This window comes from Pteronotus mesoamericanus, unplaced genomic scaffold (assembly GCF_021234165.1).
Source record: "Pteronotus mesoamericanus isolate MK-2021 breed Mesoamerican mustached bat unplaced genomic scaffold, CSHL_Meso_final scaffold_85, whole genome shotgun sequence".
Lineage (NCBI taxonomy): Eukaryota > Metazoa > Chordata > Mammalia > Chiroptera > Mormoopidae > Pteronotus > Pteronotus mesoamericanus.
In genome coordinates, this window is record NW_026555329.1 from 41,862,151 (window position 1) to 41,884,867 (window position 22,717).

Here is a 22,717-nt window from a genome sequence, read left to right on the forward strand (position 1 = left end):
AGCAACTTTGAAATTTTCAGATGCCTTTGTCCATTTCCTCTCTCCATATGGAGCAACGTTATTTATTTTTTATCTATTTTATTTCTAAAAATACCTAAATGTTATTTTGATATTACAATTCTTACTTTATTCCTAGCTGTGTTAGAAACAGTAGCTCTACCCGTTTCATGTATTATTTTAGGCAATATTCTTTCCCTTAGAAGGAGAGACACACTTTACACCCACTTAGTACATCAGCCATAGCAGAGACTATGAATACAGCTAATCCAAAGAGCAACAAATAAGAATATTAGCTACCTCCAGAGAGGTGCAAACACTGACAAAGAGACAGTGGTGGATATGTAGGAGTATGCATATATTTATAAATGTGTATGAGTATATATCAATGTTAAAATTGCAAAAGGAGAATGTCACAGCTGCCTATTACTTTATTTTTAGTTATTTTTATTTTCCATTACCATTCATCTCCCTTATACGCCCTTTCAACTCTACCCATCCCTCCCTACCCTACAATCACCACAGTTTTCCAGGTCCATGAATCTTTTGTCCTTTTTCTTAATCCCTCCACCCTCCAATCCTGTCTGTTATTTTAAAGCCGTTTAGTCCAATAGCATCTTTTTTCCCCATCCTGGTTAAAAAAAATGAAGTCTTCAACCAGAGAGGCTCTTGGACTTAAGAAAGTCAATGCATGTTAACCACACATAGAGTCACAAAACTGAAAGCTCAGTCTTTGGACTTCCAGCACAAGACTCACTTGCCTGCATTCTTTGAATGTATAATACCTGAGAGGGGTGGAATAAGAGAGATTCCAAAATCACAGGAGGAAGCTGGTATAAATCCAAATGACCCTGGTGATGCAGACATTTCACTTACAGATCACTGGGCCTTTGTGACGGGCCCATGGTGATGACTGGCATGCTCAAAATAACCATGTGCAATAAAAGCAAAAACAATGCAGTGCTTGCAAGGTGAAGTTAGGAGGTAAGAGGGTGATGAGGTCTCACCTACTTCTTTCCTTTCCCAAAATGGATTCTTTAAGTATCTCATCACCAATAATAAATATCAGGTTAATGGTTGTGAGTTTGGGAAATTCCTTTCTTCTCCAAAACAAGTAACAAGTACACAACTAGAAATCATATGTTAAAAATTTATACCATTGCTCTCAGGCCCTGTGGAAAGCAGGGAAGAAGATAGTTCTATTGGGACAATGAGAAAAGGCCATGGTAGGGTAAATCTGAAGGCTGAAGGTAAATGTAAAAGCATAGAACTAAGGCTGGTGTCTGCCTCTAGTTCTATGGAAATAAAGGAAAGGTTCCTTTATTTTTGACTTTTGTAGGATGAATAAAATAGTATAAGCTGGTACAGACTGCAGAAGTTGCAACAAGCATTGCGTTTAGATGAATGGACATAAACTTGGCTCCGATGAACTTGGCCTACCTGGGAGCGCCTTGAATGGTGAAGGCCTTGTCAGCGTGCTGGTCACCCAGTTTCGTCATTACTTCATACAGTTTGTGGCAAAGCTAAGGGGACAGAGGCCACTTGTCTATTAGCTACAATTCATTCTGATGCCTACTCAGGCTTTTGCCCCCCAAAAGGGAATGTTTATTGAAAAGTTAGAATTCATGTGAAAACTGAAAGGCCACAAACACAAATAAACTTAAAAAAATTAAAATATAATAACCAGAGTACAGAGCAAAAACCCAAAAATTATTGTTTACATTGACTCTACTAGAGATAAAGTCATGCAACCACCTACTAAACAAAGAAAAAGCCAGCTGACAGCAGGGCTGTTGATTATCTGAACATTTGGAGACAAATTTTTTCACAGCTTAGAGTATCATTTGAAACTCCAACATTAAAAACTGAAAAAAAAAACTGAAACTGTGACAATGAAAAAAATAATTTCAGAAAAGAAATAAAAGCAGCCAGAAAATGCATCAAAGCATTTTCGTATACCCACAAACTAAAATCTTTAAAAGACATAGAGAACTATGTGATCACAACAACAAAAACCTGTGGAAATGCTACTGAGAGTAATAATACACTATTAAAAACTACATGCAAGTGAGTACATTCTTTGCATAGTGCTATGCCACTTCATTTGCTTCCAGAATAAATGTTCATTTACTTTATATTCTGTAAGTAAAAATAATCATTACTCACCACTGCAATTTCCTTATGAAACTTGGCCTCAAGGCTAGAGACATTTTTGAAAGTATTGACATAAAATCCAATTCGTCTACCATGTGGAGATGCAAAGAAGAACACAAGAGAAAGACCAGTGAGCAAAACTGTATCTTTAATAGCAATTAAATATATTAAAAAGAGGTTTTATTTATATAATTTTGAATAACATTGGATTAAATAAAACACTTAACCAAAGCATGTCCAACCTTTCCTGATCAGAAATATAAACAAAAAACCCTGACTGGCATAGATCAGTTCGTTGAGTGTCTGAGCATCCTTATGCAAAGCAAAAGGTCGCCAGTTTGACTGCCAGTTAGGGTACATGCCAGGGTTGGGGCCTGATCCCTGGTCTCCAGTCGCAGTCTCCAGTTGCAGCACGTGAGAGAGGCAACTGATCAGTGTTTCCCTCACACATCGATGTTTCTCTCCCTCTCTTTCTCCCTCCCTTCCCCTCTCTCTAAAAATAAATACATAAAATCTTTAAAAATAAATAACAAAAATAACAGCTTTTCACATACAGCACCTCTCCTAAAATGTAGCTAATATCCTAAAAGAATGGTTTTCACACTTGAGTGTGCTTCAGAATTGTCAGGAGATCTGTTTCTGAGTCAATAGGTCTGAGGTAGGGACTAAGAATTTGCATTTCTATACAGCTCTAGGTGCTACTGGTTCAGAAATTAACTTTTGGAACCACTGCCCTAGGAATTTATTTGTATTTCAGATGTGTATCTTACAAAGGTTTTGAGATAGATAAGTTTATTTTTTTAATGTTTACAAAATATAAATGGTCTAGTTTTGATATCATATATTTTGATTCTGAAATGTGTGTGACAAAAGAAAATAAAAAACCTACAAAGTAATTATAATTCTTCAGCTAAAATGAGAGCATGCTTTCATTGAACAAATAAAATATACAAGCTATCCATTTGCAAATATCTCGAACATTAACATGAGCAAAGTCCCCTCAGCCGTTTAGCTCCCTAATAGTAAGTACACTAGCCAGCCCAGTACATTCAGCCCAGAAGCCCCATTATAAGCTCCCTCTGCTCTAAATGAGAGCTCTTTGCACTGTAATAATTCAATGTCTCTGAATCCATCTGAGTAAGTTATACTTTGATTTAATTCATGTTTCTGTTTCAGTGGCATTCTCAAAAATAACCCCAGAATCTTAACTGGTTAATTAGATTCCCAATTCCAATCAAGAGCAAGGACTTAGATACCAGAAACATTAGATAGGCCTAATATGTAGAATAAACATATATTCAGGAAGATAATGATAAGAATACTTACTGGGGAACAGGAATAGGCTCATACACAGTACATACCCCCTTATTTAAACAATGAGATGAGATGATTGAGAAAAGGGATTCTTGTCGTTTTACCCTGTGGTCTGTAGGATGCTACCAAACAGAGGTGGACCAATGTTCCATCATCATTAAAGCTCTCAGAAAGAGCAGCCATATCAGCATTTTTATATATTCCCTCACTTAATTGCCATAATTACCCTAGAGGTAGTGGTCCCCACTTTTTAATCCAGGAAAAATGAGGCACAGAAGATTAATTGGCCAAGGTCATGCAATTAATAAATGGAGAACCAGTACTGAACCCAAAAGAAGGAAAATGCAAAAGCATGAAACACTTGCTGAGAAATTTTGCTTAAGAATGATTATTATTATTTGTGTTTTCCCATGAATTAGGTAGTTTATAATTTTAACAGAATAAAAGCTGTAAGTCTAATTTAGAGATTCAGAGGTGAAAAAAATAGTTGAGCACTAAATATATCCAACCAGTAAGACTTGTTTTTTCAATGGCTTAACCTATACCTTAAATTTCTCGTGGAAGAGATTACGAGGAAATAAATGGTAATGGAAAAAAATACAATAAAAATTTTTCAACATGTTCCACTCAATCTTCTTTAAAAAAATTTTTTTTAAGACTATCTGAATTCCCTTCATCTTTTCTTCTCCCAAGCTTTACTGAGGTACAATTGATGAAATTTTAAGATATCTGAAGTGTGCATCGTGGTGACTTGACTTATATGCAGGGTGCGCAGAAGTGGGTTTATAGTTGTTCGTATGAAAAATACATTAACAAATACCAATACAAGAATAAATTGTTTTGTGTACTTACAACTGTAAACCTACTTTTGCCCACTCCTGTACACTGTGAAAGGATCCCCCCCGCTCCCTAGTTAGTTAATACATCCATCACCTCACTTTTTTTTTTTTTTTTGGTGAGAACTTTAAAGTTCCGCTCTTTTAGCAAATTTCAGTTATACAACAGTGTTATCAACCATAGTCACCGTGCTTTACATTAGATCTTCAGATACCCTTTTACCATTCTCTCCCTATTTCTTACACTCCCTCGGTCCCTGGCATCTACTTTTCTACTTTCAGTTTCTATGAGTTTGACTTTTCCCTTTTTTGAGATTCCACATGTAAGTGACACCATGCCATATCACTTCACACCTGTCAGAATGCCTATCATCCAAAAGACAGGAAATAACAAGTGTTGGCAAGGGTGTGGAGAAACGAGAACCCTTGAGCATTGTTGGTGGAAAAGTCAATTGGGGCAACCACTATGGAAAAAAGTGTGACGGTTCCTCAAAAAATTTAATATAGAACAACCACATAACCCCAACAATCCAGGATCTCAAAGAGATATGCATACATGCACTTCCACATTAATTGCAGGATTATTCACAATAGTGCAAATATGGAAAGATCCCAAGTAATCATCAATGGGTGAATGGATAAAGATCTGAGAATACATACATGTACATATGCAGAATATTATTGTGCATATATAATGTTATATATAAAATTATTTATGCATGAGAAAATAGGAAATCCTGCCATTTCCAGTAAGATGGATGGAGCTTAGGGCATTATGCTAAGTGAAACAAGCTAGACAGAGAAAGTCAAATGTTTAACTGAAGCTTGATGTTCTGTCTCTACAGTGATCATGTGTCCCTTTCTTTGACTTAGAAGTATATATATATAACCATGTATATGTTTATGTGTATGAATAATTTATATAAATATCCATATACATAAACATATATTAATCGAGAAAATCCTGGTACAGTGTGATTGGGAAATAGGAAGTACTGAAGAGGGTCAGACCAGAAGCCTGGGAGACAGAGCCTGGGAAAGCTGACCTGTGCTGAGACAGAGGACCTTCCACACCACAGAGTGCTTCTTTGCAGGCAGTGGTTATTTGTGGCCTCTGGCCATGTTTGAGATAGGGGAAAAGAGAGAACCTGAGCCTGTATTTGAGGAAGTAACTGAGGCAACAGTTGGATGGGGGAAGAGAGACTGCAGATGCCCTGACAATCCTGTGCAGAAAGACGCAACTCATTGTATTGCTTGCAGAGAAGTCTTCCTGGGCACTTTAAATGGCAACTTAGGACCCCTTTTCCAGGATCACAGCCAACCAGTCAGTAATTCCTCATACCTTCCCTCATTCAGTTACTCAACAAAGGGCTTATCCAACTGTGGGTGCAAGCCTAGTGGTGGAGTATGGTGGCCCCAGAAACAAGCAATCTCATTCAGTGAAGTAGATCAGTGAACACCTGCTATATTAATACTGGTAAGGGAAAAAGGCACTTTCAAGACAGCTTGTAAATGTTGAAGTTATCAAAAATGGCCATACCTGACTAAATATCAAATATGACTAGATCGGACAGAAACAGATAAAGGAACTGAGAGTTGAGGGCAATAAGGAGCCCTGTGCCAGCTGCAAACATCTGTTTGAGAAAACACACTTACACTGCCCTGAAGAACAGGTCAGCTTTAAACAGAAGGTGGGTGTAGATGGGGGGAGGGTAGTTGAATTTTTATTGTTTTATTTTCATTGATTTTTCATTATGATAAAGCGAACCTTAATGAAGGTCTATGAATTAAAACTGTGCACAGCTTTACCACTTTCTTAGAGTAAGTTTCTTGAATGTAAATGGCTGTATGAAAGGTACATACAACAGAAGGCTTTCATGTACATTGCCAAATGGCTCTCTCAAGGGCTGGGCTTTTATAGTTCCTCAACTTTAAATATGGCTGTATAGAAAATCTTTGGAAGTTTGATAAACCAGTAAAAGTTAGTATGTCACCAACTTTTAAATTTATATTCCTTTAATAAAAAGTAACACTTTTTTGTTCATTTATATTTCTCTTTTTGTGAGTCACCTATCATATTTTCTTACTTATTCTTAGTTCTTGTTTTATTCTTATGTATTTGTATGGGATTTTATATTAAACAAATTGAATTTTGGATACATTTGGCAAAAACAAAAATGTCCATTCTTCTGTCTTTAAATTTTATTTTCTGATATACAGCATATCAACTTGTTTGTATCAATTATTATTTAGAGGAATAATTGGGGAGGTACCAGAAAGAACTGCCTTATTTAGAATGACTAAGTAAACATCTATAATTTTCTAATATTTGTATGGCTTCTTTTTAGAGTTTATAAATTAAATCAACTTAAGAGTATTTAATTTAGAAAAATAAGTTCAACATTTTTTTATGCATCTTATTATTCAGTATTTTCTCCAACTAATTCCTTCCAAGTAGAGACTTCCTCACTATTACATGCCCAGGACCTAATACAGAGTCTGATAAATAGCAGGCATGTGATAAATATTTCATGAATGAATGAATGAATGAACAAATGAACAGACACATAAACAAGAGAACATGTCAATGAATGAGTTCTTTGTCCTGGAAGGGCATATTCTGACTTAACCTTAGCTTATGAAAAAGTAATGTCACCAGCAATGAAATATTCATCCTCAAAGAGAACCCCATTCTGAATTCTTATATCTGCTTGGGAGGTTTTATTTCACAAGTTCTTCATAAACAGTGGACTCAGAGACTCTACCATCTCTCTGAAGGACTTCTCTGGGGCATCCTCAGGCCTCTTCCAGTTGGCTGTCAAGACCAACTAAATTTCTTTATTAAGACTTTTTTTTGTTGTTGTTGTTCTTGGCAACAGTGGGAAGGATTAACAGCAAAGCTTAGTACAGCCGCAGCTTTCAGGCTAGGATAACTCCCTCTGCATTGCCATAAGTCTGTCTGTCTCCCCTGGGAGTGCTCACAGCTCTTCCCTGAGTCTCCTGCAGGGGAGGAAGCATGCTCTGCCATTGCTCACTTACCATGTAGGTGGAGTGGGAGAACCAATTGTTTTCTCCTGGCTCACTGTTCATTTACACTGTCCTCTGAGATTTATGCCAGGTGCATTCGATCTCTTCACAGTTCTTCTATCAACCTCTCAGCCACACACCCCACCTTCTCGGCCAGCCCCACTCACTATCCACAACTGCACACACCTCATGGTTCCCCTCTTTCCCTTCACCAAACCCTAGCACCAACACAGCTGATCTCTACATCTACATGACTATGCAACCAAATAACAAACTCCTAACCCTCTGACCTCTGTGACCCCAGTATTCCTATTTATACACATTCTGAAATGACTTACTACTGCATATCCTGGATCTTGCCATCATACAAAATTGCCCCACCTCTGAAATGAGAATATTTAGCAGCTCACCCACTAACCTAATTTCCTAAGCATCTGGCATCTGGAGTCTATTCATAATTCATTCACTTCCATTCCAGCTGCTGACTTTTTTTTTTTTTAAGGGTAGTACGGTAGTTGAATACTAAGCAAGTAAACTTTCTCATTTGACTTTCTGTAATGCAGGTAGATTAGGAATAGGTTTTTTTTAAATTTAACTCTTGTTTATTTTTTTCATTTTTTTAAAGATTTTAAAATCATTTTATTCTATGATAGTTATGTCAGTTTTTACCCCTTTATCCCCCTCCACCCATCCCATCCCCACCCCCCACTCCCACAGTCCATTCCCACTCTGTTGTCCACGTCCATGGGTCATTCATACCTGTACTTTGTCTTTTCCTTCCCCTTCTTTCTACCATTGTCCTCTTTGCCCATCCCCTCTAGTCACTTTCAGTCTGCTCCATGTTTCCATGCCTGTGGTTTATTTCGTTCGTTAGTTTATTTTGCTGAACAGATTCCTCTTCCATGTGAGATCATATGGTATTTGTCTTTCACCAACTGGCTTATTTCCCTTAGCATAATATTCTCCAGTTCCACCTATGTTGTCGCAATAGGTAGGAGTTCCATCTTTCTTTCCTTCCCTTCCCTTTCCTCTCTCTTTCTTTCTTTCTTAAATGCAGATTGATTTTATTTATTTTAAATGTCAAAGTCAATTATAAAATATTAAAAAATTTAAATCCATTATAAAGTCTCAGCAATTAAAACATGACACCAGCACAGAAATAATCAAGTAGATCAATGAAATATAATGAGCATTCTAAAAACTAACATATATATCTGTCTAACAATGTAATATATGATTGAATTGATATTTCAAATCAATGGGAAAAATAAGGCTTATTCAACATATAAGGTGCATGGACCACTATCACTTGAAATAAAACAAATATAGAGCCCTATTTCACACAATATACAAAAAATATTCAGGTGAGTTTAAAATCAATATGTAGAATCTAAAGAGTTTTAGGAGAAAGTACAAACTAATATTTTTCTTACCCTGAAGTAAAATATTCAAATCCAAAAGCTACGAAGTAAAATATTGACAACATGACAATATTAAACATTTAAGACTATATAGTAATATACATATAAAAAAAGTTAAAGGACAAAGAATAGAATGGGAAAGTATTTGCCACACATCTAAAAAAGGGTTAATGGCTTTTTCTTTTGTTTTTTCTTTAGGGAAAAAAAATCTACAAACCTTTAATTGATAAATGGATAAAGAATACCAAAAAGTCACTTAAAGCTTTTTTTTAAATAATAGAAATAGGCAAGAAATCTACAAAAACAGGTTTAGTTCCAACAAATAATAAAGGAACAATTGAAATAACACATCATTGTCACAATCAGATTACTAAGTATTAAAAAATGTTATATCAAGTATTGGCAACTGTGAAAGGAACTAGGTATTCACAGACTCTTTTTCTTCATCTTAAAGCAGTCCTTTTAGCATATTTTGCAGTGTAGGTTTGGTGGATGTGTATTCTTTTAGCCTTCTTTTGACTGGGAAACTCCATATTTCACCTTCCATTTTAATTGAGACCCTTGCTGGGTAGGGCAGTCTTGGTTGCAGACCTTTGCTTTTCATGACTTGGAATATTTCTTGCCATTCCCTTCTGGCTTGCAGTGTTTCTGTTGAGAAGTCAGCTGCTAGCCATATCGGGGCTCCCTTAAATGTTACTACCTCTTTCTCCCTTGCTGCCTTTAGGATTCTCTGTTTGTCTTTGATATTTGCCATTTTAATGATGAGGTGTCTTGGAGTGGGCCTCATTGGGTTCCTCTCGAATGGTGCCCTCTGTGCTTCCTGGACTTGTGTGACTTTTTCTCTCCTCCAATTAGGGAAGTTTTCCATCATTACTTTTTCAAATAGGTTCTCTATCCCTTCTTCCTCCTCTTGTTCTCCTTCTGGTATCCCTATTATATGGATATTATTACATTTCAGTTTGTTCTGCATTTCCCTCAATGCCTCTTCATTCTTTTTGAGTCTTTTTTCACTTTCTTGCTCTTTCTGGGAGCTTTTTTCTACCTTGTTCTTCAGCTCGCTGATTCGATCTTCTGTTTCATCTAGCCTGCTTTTGATTCCTTCTCCTGTGTTCTTCAATTCAGAAACTGTATTCTTCATTTCTTCTTGCCTCTTGATAGTTTCTATGTCCTTTTTCATGCTGACATAGTTTGCAGTAAGTTCCTCATAGTTTCCCTGTAATTTTTGATAATTCTCTCTGAGCTCACTGAGCTCATTGAGATTCCTTAGAACCATTGTTTGGAACTCAATATCCGATAGTTTACTTGCCTCTATTTCATTGAGTTCTCTTTCTGGGGATTGCTCCCTTCCCTTCGACTGGGGGGTGTTTCTTTGTGTTCCCATTATTTGTGAGACTCTTCTTTTTTGCTTTGGCTTCTTAAATGGATCTGTCTTGATTTCCTGACTTTGTGGAGTGAATTTCTGTGGTAGGAGACTGCTGTTTTTACTTTCTGGATCTGCCTCTTATAATGTCAGATGTTTTCCCTGTCTGACCTTAGGCAGTTTGTTCAAGACTTCCAGGAATCTACTGTCTGTGGCTTTCTCCTTCAGCTGTTAATCTAGTCACTCTGCACTCAGCAGGCGGCTTAGACAGCACAGGGAAGGGTGGAATCCCACCTGGGAGCAGGGCTATTGGGTCCTCTGACGCTGCTGCCACTCAGGGGCAGTGGTCTCTGCCTGACCAAGATGAATGCTGTCACATGGGGGATGAGTCGGCACCAAGATCCCGCCAGTTACTCTCTCAGTTCTCTCCCCAAATCCTTCTTCTGCTGTCTCTCCTCAGCAGTCTCTAGCCCACTCTGTCCCCACCTTTGCCAGAGTCCAGGGTAAGTGGCTGCAAATAAAAATTTATGCATTGGCCCTTTAAATAGCTCTTTTCGTCTCCAGCCCCCTGTCTCTGGCAGAGAGCAACCCTGCCGTTTTTCAGAGCTGGCTGTTTTCTGTGTATTTTGGGGGTTCTGGTGCTGTAGGCTGGAGATCACCGCTTTTGGTTTAGACTCCACTCTTCTCAGGGGGATCCAACTGGCCCTTTCTGTATCTTTCTGGTGCTGCAGCCTGATGGTGCCCCGCCCACCTTATTGAATCTCTACCACCCTCCTTACCAGCTAGGTTGCAGAAAAGCTGATTCTTCTGTATCCAAAGTTGTAAGGCTCCTCTCTCGCTATTGTTCAGTTGTTTGTTCCAGGTAATTTCTCCACAATTTAGTTGTAATTCCAGGTTGGTCCTGGGAGGAGTTCAGTGTGACTTCCACTCACTCCTCTGCCATCTTACTTCTCCTCAGGTTTTTTATTTTTAATGAAGAATATATTTGTGGGAAAAAATGAGAAAGTAATTTTGCTTAACAAATATTTAATATATGGGTTGACAGTTACTCATGTCAGAAGGATCTTAGTTTTCTGGAAAGAAGAGTAAAATTCACACTTGTTTGTTTTTAAAACTATAATTTTATTTTTTACTTTTTGGGGGTTTCATATCTACCCTGTCATAATCCCTCCTCAACCACCTCCCCCCTCATCGCCAAGTGCTTTTTAAGTTGTAGAGAATCTGACCTTTTTTTGGGGGGGGGATTTGTTTTTAGTATATTCCTATGATATAAGTAATCTTCTCTTATTTGCATTTATAAGACACCAGAACATTATAAATGTAACAATACCTACATTTAGATTTTGTGAACAGATCATTGGGGGATTTAATGTTTACACACTGACAGATACCGATACTTATTGTAAACAGCATAATTTATCTTGGCTAAAATCACAAAATATGTAATAGAGTGACATGTAACACATGTAATATACAGACCATTAAGAGTTAACAGCTCTAGGCCTAGTCTAAGACAATCCTATATTCATACATCTTAGCTTTTCTTTTTCCGAAATCAATATCTGAAAATAATAAATGAGATCCCAGAGGGTTTAGTTAAGCTCCAACTACCACTGAGCAACTCTGCAATTGGTCATTGACTTAATAATGCAGGTGAGTGCCACACTATAGAACATCTTTAGCACACTATAATAGAAAATTAATAGCTTTCAAATCAGCACTAGATTTAACCTAAGAATTATATAATAGCTTGAGTTAGAACAATCACGCAACTGACTCTTTTATTTATTTTTTAAAGACCTAGTTTGTATCTATTTTTCTTTTTTTTTTAAAGATTTTATTTATTTATTTTTTAGAGGGGGGGAGAGAGAAAGATCAATGTGTGGTTGCCTCTCTTGTGCCCCCTACTGGGGACCTGGCTTGCAACCCAGGCATGCGCCCTGACTAGGAATCACAGGCCAGTGCTCAATCCACTGAGCCACACCAGCCAGGGTGAGAAACTGACTTTTTAAAAAAATACCTCTGTGAAAACTGTCCCTTTTATTCCAGGCTAGTGTCCCATCAAACCTAACATCTTCGTCTACCAAGCCCTGTGGAACACCCCTCAACATGCTCTGGCAAGCTCTGTCAACACCCTCGTCCTCACCCCCGAATGGCCCCACCTACACTCAGTCCTAAATCATCCCACCTTTGCCACTGCCATCTTCTCAAAATGATAAAAGTCATTTTAAAAGACTTCCCTTGCCCTCTCATCCCCCTGTATCTGTTAAGATTCCTCATGCCCATGATAGCCAAACCCCTTGAAATAACAGACAATACCTACTGTTTCTGCTTCCTCATCACCCATCCAGTCTCCAAGGCCTGTAATCAGGCTCTGACCCCACCACTGACTGTAGCGTCCCTGGAAATTCACCAAAGGTAATGCATCTTTAGTCCTCATCTACTTGATCTCTCTGCTGTACATGACACTTCTGGCATTCCCTCACTGTTGTTGTCTCCGTTCTTGGGTTTTTGAGATACTGCTCTTCTAAGTCCCTTCCACATCTCCTTCTACATTTCTGATTATTTCATATTCTCAGGTTTTTCCACAGACCCCTGCTTTTCTGCACATTACTTAAATACTGGTGCTCCCAAGTGTTCTGCTTTGGCCTTCACCTTCAAAGCAGCTTCAAACAGAACCTACCTCACTACCTACACCTCATCAACTCTCATTCTATCAACTACCACCCATATAATAATGACTGCCAAACCTCTTTCTGAGCTCCTGACCTAGTTAACTCAATAGATTTATCCTTTTGGACTGCCTAATGTTTCTTCAAATTCAATGTATATAAACTAGAACTCCATAGTTTCCTAAAACTTCCTTTTTTCCCCACATATTGTCTATCTCTCTGAGACAGCCCTTCCTTAATTTCCCAATCTATGCTAGTTATCCCATCCCATGTCACTTTCTATTAAATTATCTTGTTTTATCTTCTGCCTTGAACTTCTTGTTTAATATTTTACTCTTAATTTTTTTTCCTGGTAATTGTCTTTTCCTATAGCTCCAAATACAAGAACCTTCAGTACAGGACCTTCAGCACCTAAAACAGTGGTTGGCACATAATGGGTGATCAGTCAGTATCTACTGAATGAATTACAAATGAATCTAACCACTGCCCCTCTCCTGCCTTATCATCACAACTCTTGTCCCGGACACTTTCACTGTGAACTCCTGCTACAAAAACTAAATAGAGTTCCATGAACCCACAATATCCCTGCCTTTATTCATGTTCTACCTCAGCCTAGAAAATCCTTTTCACTAAATTTGATATTAATAATTTAAAGAGATTTAGCTCAGGTCTAAGCTGGGTTTTGATCAAAGTGTAGAACATGATTAACATAAAGGAAAGAGCCTTGAGTACCATATAAGATGTTAGGTTGGATTTAAAAGCATTGAAGCATTTAAACTGTATATGACCAGATAAGGGGAAAGGTTCCTCTCTAAACTTTGTCCCCTAAATATTCTCAGTTTTTTAGTCCCTACAAAGCCTTTCAAATTCAGGACAGTTTGACAATAACTTTATCTTGAATAAGCAAATACTATTTGGTGAGGGCACATAAGCCACAAACTACATCAGTAAATGCTCAATTTTAGATACGTGAAAAGAGCACTAAAAAAATCTTGTTACATAGGCAATATATATAATTGCCTTTTGAAAAAAATAATACATATTACTTGCCTTTTGAAAATTTTGGCAATTTTCCCAGGAGCATTGTCTCATAATTGGAAGTGTAAAATATTGTGGTACCCAAGCCTTTTAAAGGACCAGTTTAAAAAGCTATGGAGTATGTAATTATGTTTGAGATCCCAAAAGTTCTTTTACAGGAGAGATGACAATAACTGTCTTTATTGTATGCAAATGACAACTTGTGTTTAAGATGGAATACCTGCTGAGGAAGATGACAAGCTCTAAAGAACTATTAGCTGATTTGATGAGTGTCAAATATGTAGATAAAGACTTTGAATACAGGTATTTCTCACAATGTAAGAATGAAACAATATTTCTTAAAAAACACAATTTCACATAATTTGTGACTTTAATTAGTAATAGATGACTAAATAAATTAAATTTTTAAATAGATATTTATCTCATCTATATTTTTATATATTCAGGCTGTTCAAAATTCTCACTGGGGGCGATGTGAGGTATTTCTTGGATATATGAGGTCTGTCCAGAAGGTATCCAGCCATGTACTTAAAAAAATAGAGACATTTATTGAAGAAGATAAAAGATACAAGATACAAGAAACACTGTACATAAGACAATGCTGTCTCAGTCTCCTTCAAAGTAGGCACCTTGGAACCTTACATAGTTCTCCTAATTGCCATCAGCTGCCCCGTTGTATTTTCCTGAATCTCACTGATAGTCTGAAATCTCTTCCCTTTCAAAAGTGACTTTAGTTTTGGGAAAAGCCAGAAGTTGCAGAGCACCAAATCTGGAGGGCTGAGTCACCTGGGTGATTTGAGGTTTCGTCAAAAAACTCTGCGGGAGATGTGATGCATGAGCTGGCGCGTAGTCGTGATGAAGCTGCCAATCACCAGTTACCCATAGCTGAGGCCTTCTGAATCACTGAAATAGTTTCCGTGGAGGAATGTTTAAGCTTAACGCAAAATTTGATGCAGATTCGTTGCTCTACTCGCTCAGTCATTTTGAATGCAACGACCACACAGTACACATGTTCACTCAACAGTGTGTACCGCCCCCACTGACCAGTACAGTGAAGTCATCATCGTTCACACATGCACATTCCAGCCCACTCACCTTGCCTGCCAGAAAACACAGATATTGCACAAACCATTTTCATTATATTACCAATGTCTAGACTGTATCTGGACAGACCTCATATACAGTAAATTTGTAAGCAGACTACAGAGATATCACAGTGGAGCTTCTGAATGAAGAAGTGTACAGGATGAAGAGATCAAAGACAGAACTGCACGGGCAAGACTACCATTATAATCTACAGAGGATGATAACAGTTAGGGATGGTGGCAATGAGAATACAAACAGGGAGATCAATACAGAAGATCACACAGATAAAGGACAGATTGTTTCCTTTGACAGTTCTTCAGTCCCATAGTTGATGACTACAAAGTCTTCAGGCTGGAAGCCCAAGGATGATGGTACCATAAAGAGAAATGCAGATGTTGAAAGAATGAGTAAATTTCATATAGCAATGAGTTAATTTCACACATGCTGAACTGTGGGTTACAGTTGGACATTGCATTGGACATGTCCTACAGGCTAGTCTTATAGTAAAACTAGCCAAAATTTCTTCTACATATTTCAGTATTCAAAAATTGCCCTGGCTGGTGTGGCTCAGTGGATTGAATGCTGGCCTGCAAACCAAAGGGCTGCCAGCTCGATTCCCAGTCAGGGCACATGCTGGGCTGAAGGTCAGGTCCCCAGTAGCGGGGCACGTGAGAGGGAACCACACATTAATGTTTCTCTCCCTCTCTTTCTCCTTCCCTTCCCCTCTCTCTAAAAATAAATAAATTAAATATTTTTTAAAAAAACTCTTGAATGACTATTGTTTACAAAAGTCCAACACTAGGAATGAACACAGAAATGGACATACTTCTGTCTAGACCCTCAATATTATTATAATTTTGGAGGATAAAGAGAAGCTCTCTAACTTCGATATGGGAAGATTTTTAGGGGTAATAATCTGTCTGGAAGTTGGGTTAGAGGATTTGACTTTAAACAATGTCGCATGGTAAGCACGATTCTGTTGATTTAGGGTAACAGCATGGGGGGTGCTGATGGCAACTGAGAGACATACGCCCCACTCCACCCAACAACTTCTTGGTTCTAACATTAAGAAAACTGCACTTAATGCCATGAGATATGTAGAATATCTGTAAAAAAGAAGTACTTAATATCACGAGAAATGTAAAATGTACCAATGCCTTGAGAAACTGCCCTAAGAAATGCAGAACATCTGCAAATAAGAATCTTTAGTGTCTAAACTAGGCATGAAGTTCAGGTTAACAGGTCAGGGCTGAAAGCAGTGGCTTGGCATCAAAGCCACAAGACTAGATGAGCTCTTGGAATAAGGAAGTTCTGTGGAGAACTAAAAGGGTATCCTTGTAAATTTCAAGATTAAGGGAAATTCTCCTAATGCGTCTGATTGAGATTTGGGTCTCCACTTGATAACTATATCATCTAAAACTCTGCCATTCAATATGGCTGCTACTGGCTACATGAGATTATTTAAATGTAAATAAAGCAAAAAAACCTCAAGGATGCCTGGATGATAGTGCTGCAGCTGCCTGTGTTTCCCAACGGACAATATTTTGGATGGGAAGGAACTCCAGGCACAGCCTAGGATTGGGGAGGCCTGGCAGAGCATGGCAGGGTTACCCTTCTTTGGGTGTTCTACAGGAGACGGGCTCTGAGGCAGGAGCCTGTCATTCTTCCAAAACTGTATAGCTTTTGTATCTTATGCTGTTTTAGTTTGTAAACTAACCCTATACAAATAAGATAATTAAAAACTAACAGAGTGCATGATAGAAATCAGATGTGAAAGATTTTAGCCTTAATTGATAGGTTTAAGTGATTAAAGCTGTAACTAAAGAATTAAAGAGTTTAGCCTTAATTGATAGGCGTAAATGACTAATGCACGTGGAAAGCTGTTATTTCAAAGTTGTGTAGTTTTTGAGTAAAGACTCCTTGCCTTCTTCACCAAAAGGTAAGTAAATAAGTAAATAAATAAATTTAATTTAAAATTCAGCTATATTCTAAGTGTTCAACAGCCAGCCCCATGTGGCAAGTAGCTTTCATACTGGAAAACAGAGATTATAGAATACTTCCACTAGACAGCGCTAAACTATCACAGACAACAAAGATAAGATATGGGATATTCATTATTCTTAAACTTCTAAAAGGGACAGGTACAACCTGTACAAAAACATCTTTACCTTGACCATAATGATGGTAACTCTTCTTGCAAGTCAACATTAAACTCTTCAAACACTTTCTGTGCTTTCTGAAATTCCTCTTCTGCCTAGAAATGACACATAGCATGTGTTAGTACTTCAAATAGTCACACCAACACAAGCCATTCCTACACACAGCTAAGTCATTAAATATATAAAAAGGAATAGCTTTATGGCATCCTAAAAACATTTGGGTAGGAGAAAAATTAGTCTGCTTAATACCTACTTTTTTTCAATAAATGTGAAATATTAATTCTTATTAAAACAAGGAAACTGAATTGATTACAGTGGTTGATCTGACACTCTGTGGTAGTTTCATTCATTCTACAAAAATGTGATAACTGCCTGTCATACACTGCTCTGCTCTGGATAAGGAACATGGATGCTTCCCCCTATGGAAAATCATAGTCTAGTGGGAAGTCCAAATAATTACATTGCAAGATCGGGCTTGTAAAGTGTTGTGGAGTATGCTGTTGCGGAAGATGGTGCACAGAACAGAAATGCTCCATAGAGAAAGTGATTATTTTTTAACTGGATTTTGAAAAGTTAGTAAGTGTATGCTAAAGAAGGAGATGGATAAACCATAGCTATATAGTGTACTAACCTTGTGAACTTGCCATATTTTTTACATTAGATACTTCATTCATAAAATGGAGATGGCAATGCCCACCTAATAGATGTGGTGAGTATTAAATAAGGTGATACAGATGAAGTGTTAAACATGGTGTCTCTATGAGGCCTCACATGAAGGACAGCTATTATTGTGGTTTCTCTGGAACTGATATGTATGTCATGAAGGCTTTAATTTAGGATGTCTGCACAGAAGGAGGAGAGGAGAGAAAAGAAGACATGCAAGTTGATGAGAATGGATGGGTGAGTCATAACCAAATAGAGGAGGTTGCATATACTGTGCAAAGAAATCTAGAATTTTCCTATAGGCAATTGGAGCCATTAAAAGACTTAGGCAGTAGAGAACCATATCCAAATAAGTGGTATAGAAAGACCAGGCAGCTGTGATTAGGCAGATAGGAGGAAGCAAGACAGGAAGGAAAGGAAGTAGCTTATCAGGAGTCATCCATTAACTGGCATCTGTAAATGACTAACTTATACTGTAAAAGTTACTGAAATGGGTTTTCTTAAAAAAAAAAAAAGAATGTTATGCAAATCTAGCCCATGTCTGTACTCTCAGACAATCACAAGTTATGTCTGAGATTTTCAAACTTGGTTTCCTATATGAATCTAAACTTTAGTAACAGGTTTGCACCATAACCACAGTTTAAGAAATACAGGAACATTTCTTACTTTCTCCAATCCTATAGTATTGTTGGGGGAAAAATTTATTCTAATCAAAATGTATAAGTGAGTGTCACCATGTGAACTCTACAATAACATCAAAACCTTATTTTTAATTAAAAATTATGGAAAGCAGTCCATAAGCACCACATTTCAGTTTAAATTCAGTCCTGATTCCAACGTCCTTTAGAAAGTATTTCATTTTTAAAAGCAAAGTTGCTATAGATCACAGAATATAGAATGGTTTCAACAGTGGGAACAATCCCTGCCTTAGAGATTCGACTCTCATCCTTCCTCTTGGAGCTCTGTAAAGCTTCCAGATGGTGGCGGGCACTGTCATAGTCAACCAGCTTCCTGCTGCGTTTTGCGATGCGATTCTGCCAATGGAAAATACATGCATTAAGAAAGAGACATGGCCATAGGTTATCTTGTTTTGTGTAAAGAATGTATTTTTATTATTTATTTTTAGAGAGAGGTAAGTGAGGGTGAAAGAGAGGTAGAAAAACATCAGTGTGTAAGAGAATCATCAACCAGGTGCCTCTCACATGTGCCCCAACCTGGGACCAAGCCCACAACCCAGGCATGTGCCCTGACCAGGAATCAAACCAACCAGCAACCTTTCATTTTGCGGGATGATACCCAACCGAGCCACACCTGTCATGGCCTTTTTTTTTTCAGCTGCCAAAATGCTTTTTTGTCCAGAGTAATTGAGAATCTCAACTAGAGATCAAGGTGAACTGGAATTTCAGTAGATAAATGATCCCTGGAAATCAGACTAGGGCCTTCAATCCTTTGTTTGAAAACTATTAGGTAACCATCTTCCCTTCCAATAAAAAAAATTAGACGAATCATGAGTTGAAAGCAGAATTTGTAGTCAAAGACCAGAAAAATTCTAGTACTGGTTGAGGGAAGCAGGTAAACCTATGCACTTGATTAGCCTCTATTTTAAATCTTTAACTGTTCTACTTTCAAAATAGTGGAAGGTCTTTTACTTCCTTGGTTAGGTTTATTCCTAAGTATTTTATTCTTTCTGAAGCAATTGTGAATGGGAATGTACTCTTATTTCCCTTTCTGTTAGTTATCAGCATATAAAAATGCAACTGACTTCTGGATATTAATTTTGTATCCTGCTTCTTTGCTGAATTCATTTATCAGTTCTAGAAGTTTCTTGGTGGATTCTTTGGAGTTATTTATGTACAGTATCATGTCATCTGCAAATAAAGACAGTTTGACTTCTTCCTTTCCAATCTGGATGCCTTTTATTTCTTCTTCTTGTCTGATTGCTGTAGCTAGGACTTCTAGTACTATGTTGAGTAAGAAAGGTGAAAGCAGACATCCCTGTCTTGTTCCTGATCTTCAGGGGAACCTGGTGATCCCATTTATGGGAATATATCTGAAGGAACACAAAATCCTAATTCGAAAGAATATACACAACCCTATGTTCACTGCAGCATTATTTACAATTGCCGAGATATGGAAGCAGCCCAAGTGTCCATCAATAGATGAGTGGATACAACAACTATGGGACCTTTACATAATGGAATACCACTTGGCCATAAAAAGAAGAAAATTTTACCCTTTGTGACAATATGGATGGCCTGGAGAATATTATAAGTGAAATAAGCCAATCATAGAAAGACAAATACCATATTGATTTCACTCATGTGGAATCTAATGAACAAACTAAACTGACAAGCAAAACAGAAACAGACTCATAGATGGAAAGCAGGATGACAGCTAGTTGAGGAGGGGAGTTAGGGGGTGATGGGATTAAACAAAAAGGAAAAAGGACTCATGGACATGGAAAACAGTATGGGGAATGCTGGGGAAAAGGGGGTGTGGAGGAGCTAAGTGGTAATGGAAAAAATACAATAAAGATTAAATTTAGAAAAAAAGAATTATAAATGTATATGGCTTAGAAAACATAGTCATATCCCATGGATCTTCATGGTAACTTATAGTAAGAGTGCTGCAGGGATCATTCCCATTTTACATGTAAGGAATTTGAGGTTGCATGACATTAACCTCTAAATTTGTCCAGAATTGCTTAGAAAGTCTGTGGCAAACGATAAAATAGATATCAGCTCACTACCCTACCAGTGCCTAGAGTAGAGTGAGGCAAATAAAACACCTAAGGCACACTCTCAGGGTCATTTAAGTACAGGATTAGCAATAGAGAATAGGTGCTTCCTAATATACTTTGAATCTGAATGGCCTCACTTGCCTCACTCAGTCCAAGAGCTACTCCTGACTCTTGGTTAGAATTTCTTCTACCAGTTCCCATGTTTTTGTGACATATTATCATTCAATTACCATCTGTCATTCTATGATATTCTTCTACATCCCCTTTAGGACTGATGAGAGGCGGAATGGGGAAGTTTCTCTCATTTGACTGCTTCCAATCGCTTTCATTTTACCCTCTGTACCTACCACTTCCAACTGTTTTTAGCAGTGGAAAGTATGGCTATCATACCATATTCTCTGAAAAATATGTGATGCATTAGAGTAAACAGACTTCCAGTCAAGGTGGAGGCATAGGTAGATAATGGTTTGCTTCCTCGCACAACCAAAAGAAGGACAATAAATTTAAAAAGAAAAAACACCTAGAACTGCCAAAAAATTGAACTGCATGGAAGTCCAACAACCAAGGAGTTAAAGAAAAAACATTCACCCAGACTGGTAAGAGGGGCGGAGACAGGCGGCCAGGGCAGAGAGGACGCACAGCAAGGCAAATGACCGGGCGGGCAAGGCTGCAACTGGTGGACCCAACAGTGCCACAGTCATGTGCGGACAAGCCGGGAGGAACAGATGGGAAGTAAGCCAGACCATGCAATCCAGGGTTCCAGCGCTGGGAAACTAAAGCCTCAAAACCTCTGGCTGTTAAATCTCCTGGAGGGGTGTGGCTGCAGGAGAAACTCCCAGCCTCACAGGAGAGTTCCCTGGAGAGACCCACAGGGTCGTAGAAGGTACACAAACCCAACCACCCAGGAATCAGCACTAGAAGGGCCCAATTTCTTGTGGGTAGCAGGGTAAGTAAACAAAATCAGGGCAAGAGCCACGCAAGCGGCACTGTTCTCTCTCTAACCCCTCCCCCACATACAGCACCACTATACAGTAAAGTGGGTTGCCCTGTTTCAGTGAATACCTAAGACTCTGCCCTTTACAATGTAGCAGGTGTGCCAGGACAAAGAAATATGGTCCAAATGAAAGAACAGATCAAAATTCCAGAAAAAGAAATAAGTGAAGAGGAGATAAGCAACCTATCAGATGCAGAGTTCAAAACACTAGTAATCGGGATATTCACAGAAATGGTTGAGCAGGGACACAAAAGAGGAAGAAGTGAGGGCTGTGCAAAGTGAAATTAAAAAAAAAAAATACAGGGAACCATCAGTAAAAGGAAGGAAACTGGGACTCAAATCAATGATTTGGAACAGAAGGAAAAAATAAACATTCAGCTGTTACAGAATGAAGAAACAAGAATTCAAAGAAATGAGGAGAGGCTTAGGAACCTCTGGGACAACTTTAAATGATCTAACATCCGAATCATAGGGGTTCCAGAAAGGAAAAGGAAGAGGAAGAAACTGAAAATTTATTTGAAAAAATAATGGAGAACTTTCCCAATTTGATGAAGGAAACAGACCTCCAGGAGATCCAGGAAGCTCAGAGACTCCCAAAGAAGCTGGACCCAAAGAGAAACACACCAAGATACATTGTAATTAAATTACCCAAGATTAAAGATAAGGAGAGAATCTTAAAAGCAGCAAGAGAAAAGGAGATAGTTACCTACAAAGGAGTTCGCATAAGACTATCAGCTGATTTTTCAAAAAAAGGAACTTCGCAGGGCAAGAAGGGCTGGCAAGAAGTATTCAAAGTCATGAAAGGCAAGGACCGACATCCAAGATTACTCTTATCCAGCAAAGCTATCATTTAGAATGGAAGGGCAGATAAAAGTGCTTCCCAGAAACGTGAAGTTAACGGAGTTCATCATCACCAAGCCTTTATTATATGAAATGTTAAAGAGACTTATCTAAGAAAAAGAAGATCAAAAACTATGAATAGTAAAATGACAACAAACTCACAACTATCAACAACTGAACCTAAAAACAAACTAAGCAAACAACTAAAACAGGAACAGTATCACAGAAATGGAGATCACATGGAGGGTTATCAGTAGCGAGGGGGAGGGGGAGAATGAGGGAAAAGGTACAGGGAATAAGAAGCATAATTGGTAGGCACAAAGTAGGCAAGGGGAGGTTAAGAATAGTACAGGAAATGGAGAAGCCAAAGAACTTATATGAACTAAGGCAGGGGCGTAGGGGGGAATGGTGGGGGG

General features: G+C 38.1%; 1 protein-coding gene across 2 annotated transcripts in view; it reads right to left on the reverse strand.

Annotated features, from left to right (window-relative positions):
• Positions 1 to 22,717, reverse strand: part of LOC129063459 (amphiphysin) — a 253,750-nt gene that overhangs the window by 64,040 nt on the left and 166,993 nt on the right. For both annotated transcript variants that reach the window (XM_054564564.1, XM_054564563.1), the window contains exons 6-9: positions 18,654 to 18,761; positions 17,074 to 17,159; positions 2,164 to 2,239; positions 1,438 to 1,520 (exon numbers count right to left, since the gene is read on the reverse strand). In XM_054564564.1, coding sequence (XP_054420539.1) covers positions 1,438 to 1,520; positions 2,164 to 2,239; positions 17,074 to 17,159; positions 18,654 to 18,761 — 353 coding nt within the window. The remainder of the gene's footprint in view (positions 1 to 1,437; positions 1,521 to 2,163; positions 2,240 to 17,073; positions 17,160 to 18,653; positions 18,762 to 22,717) is intronic.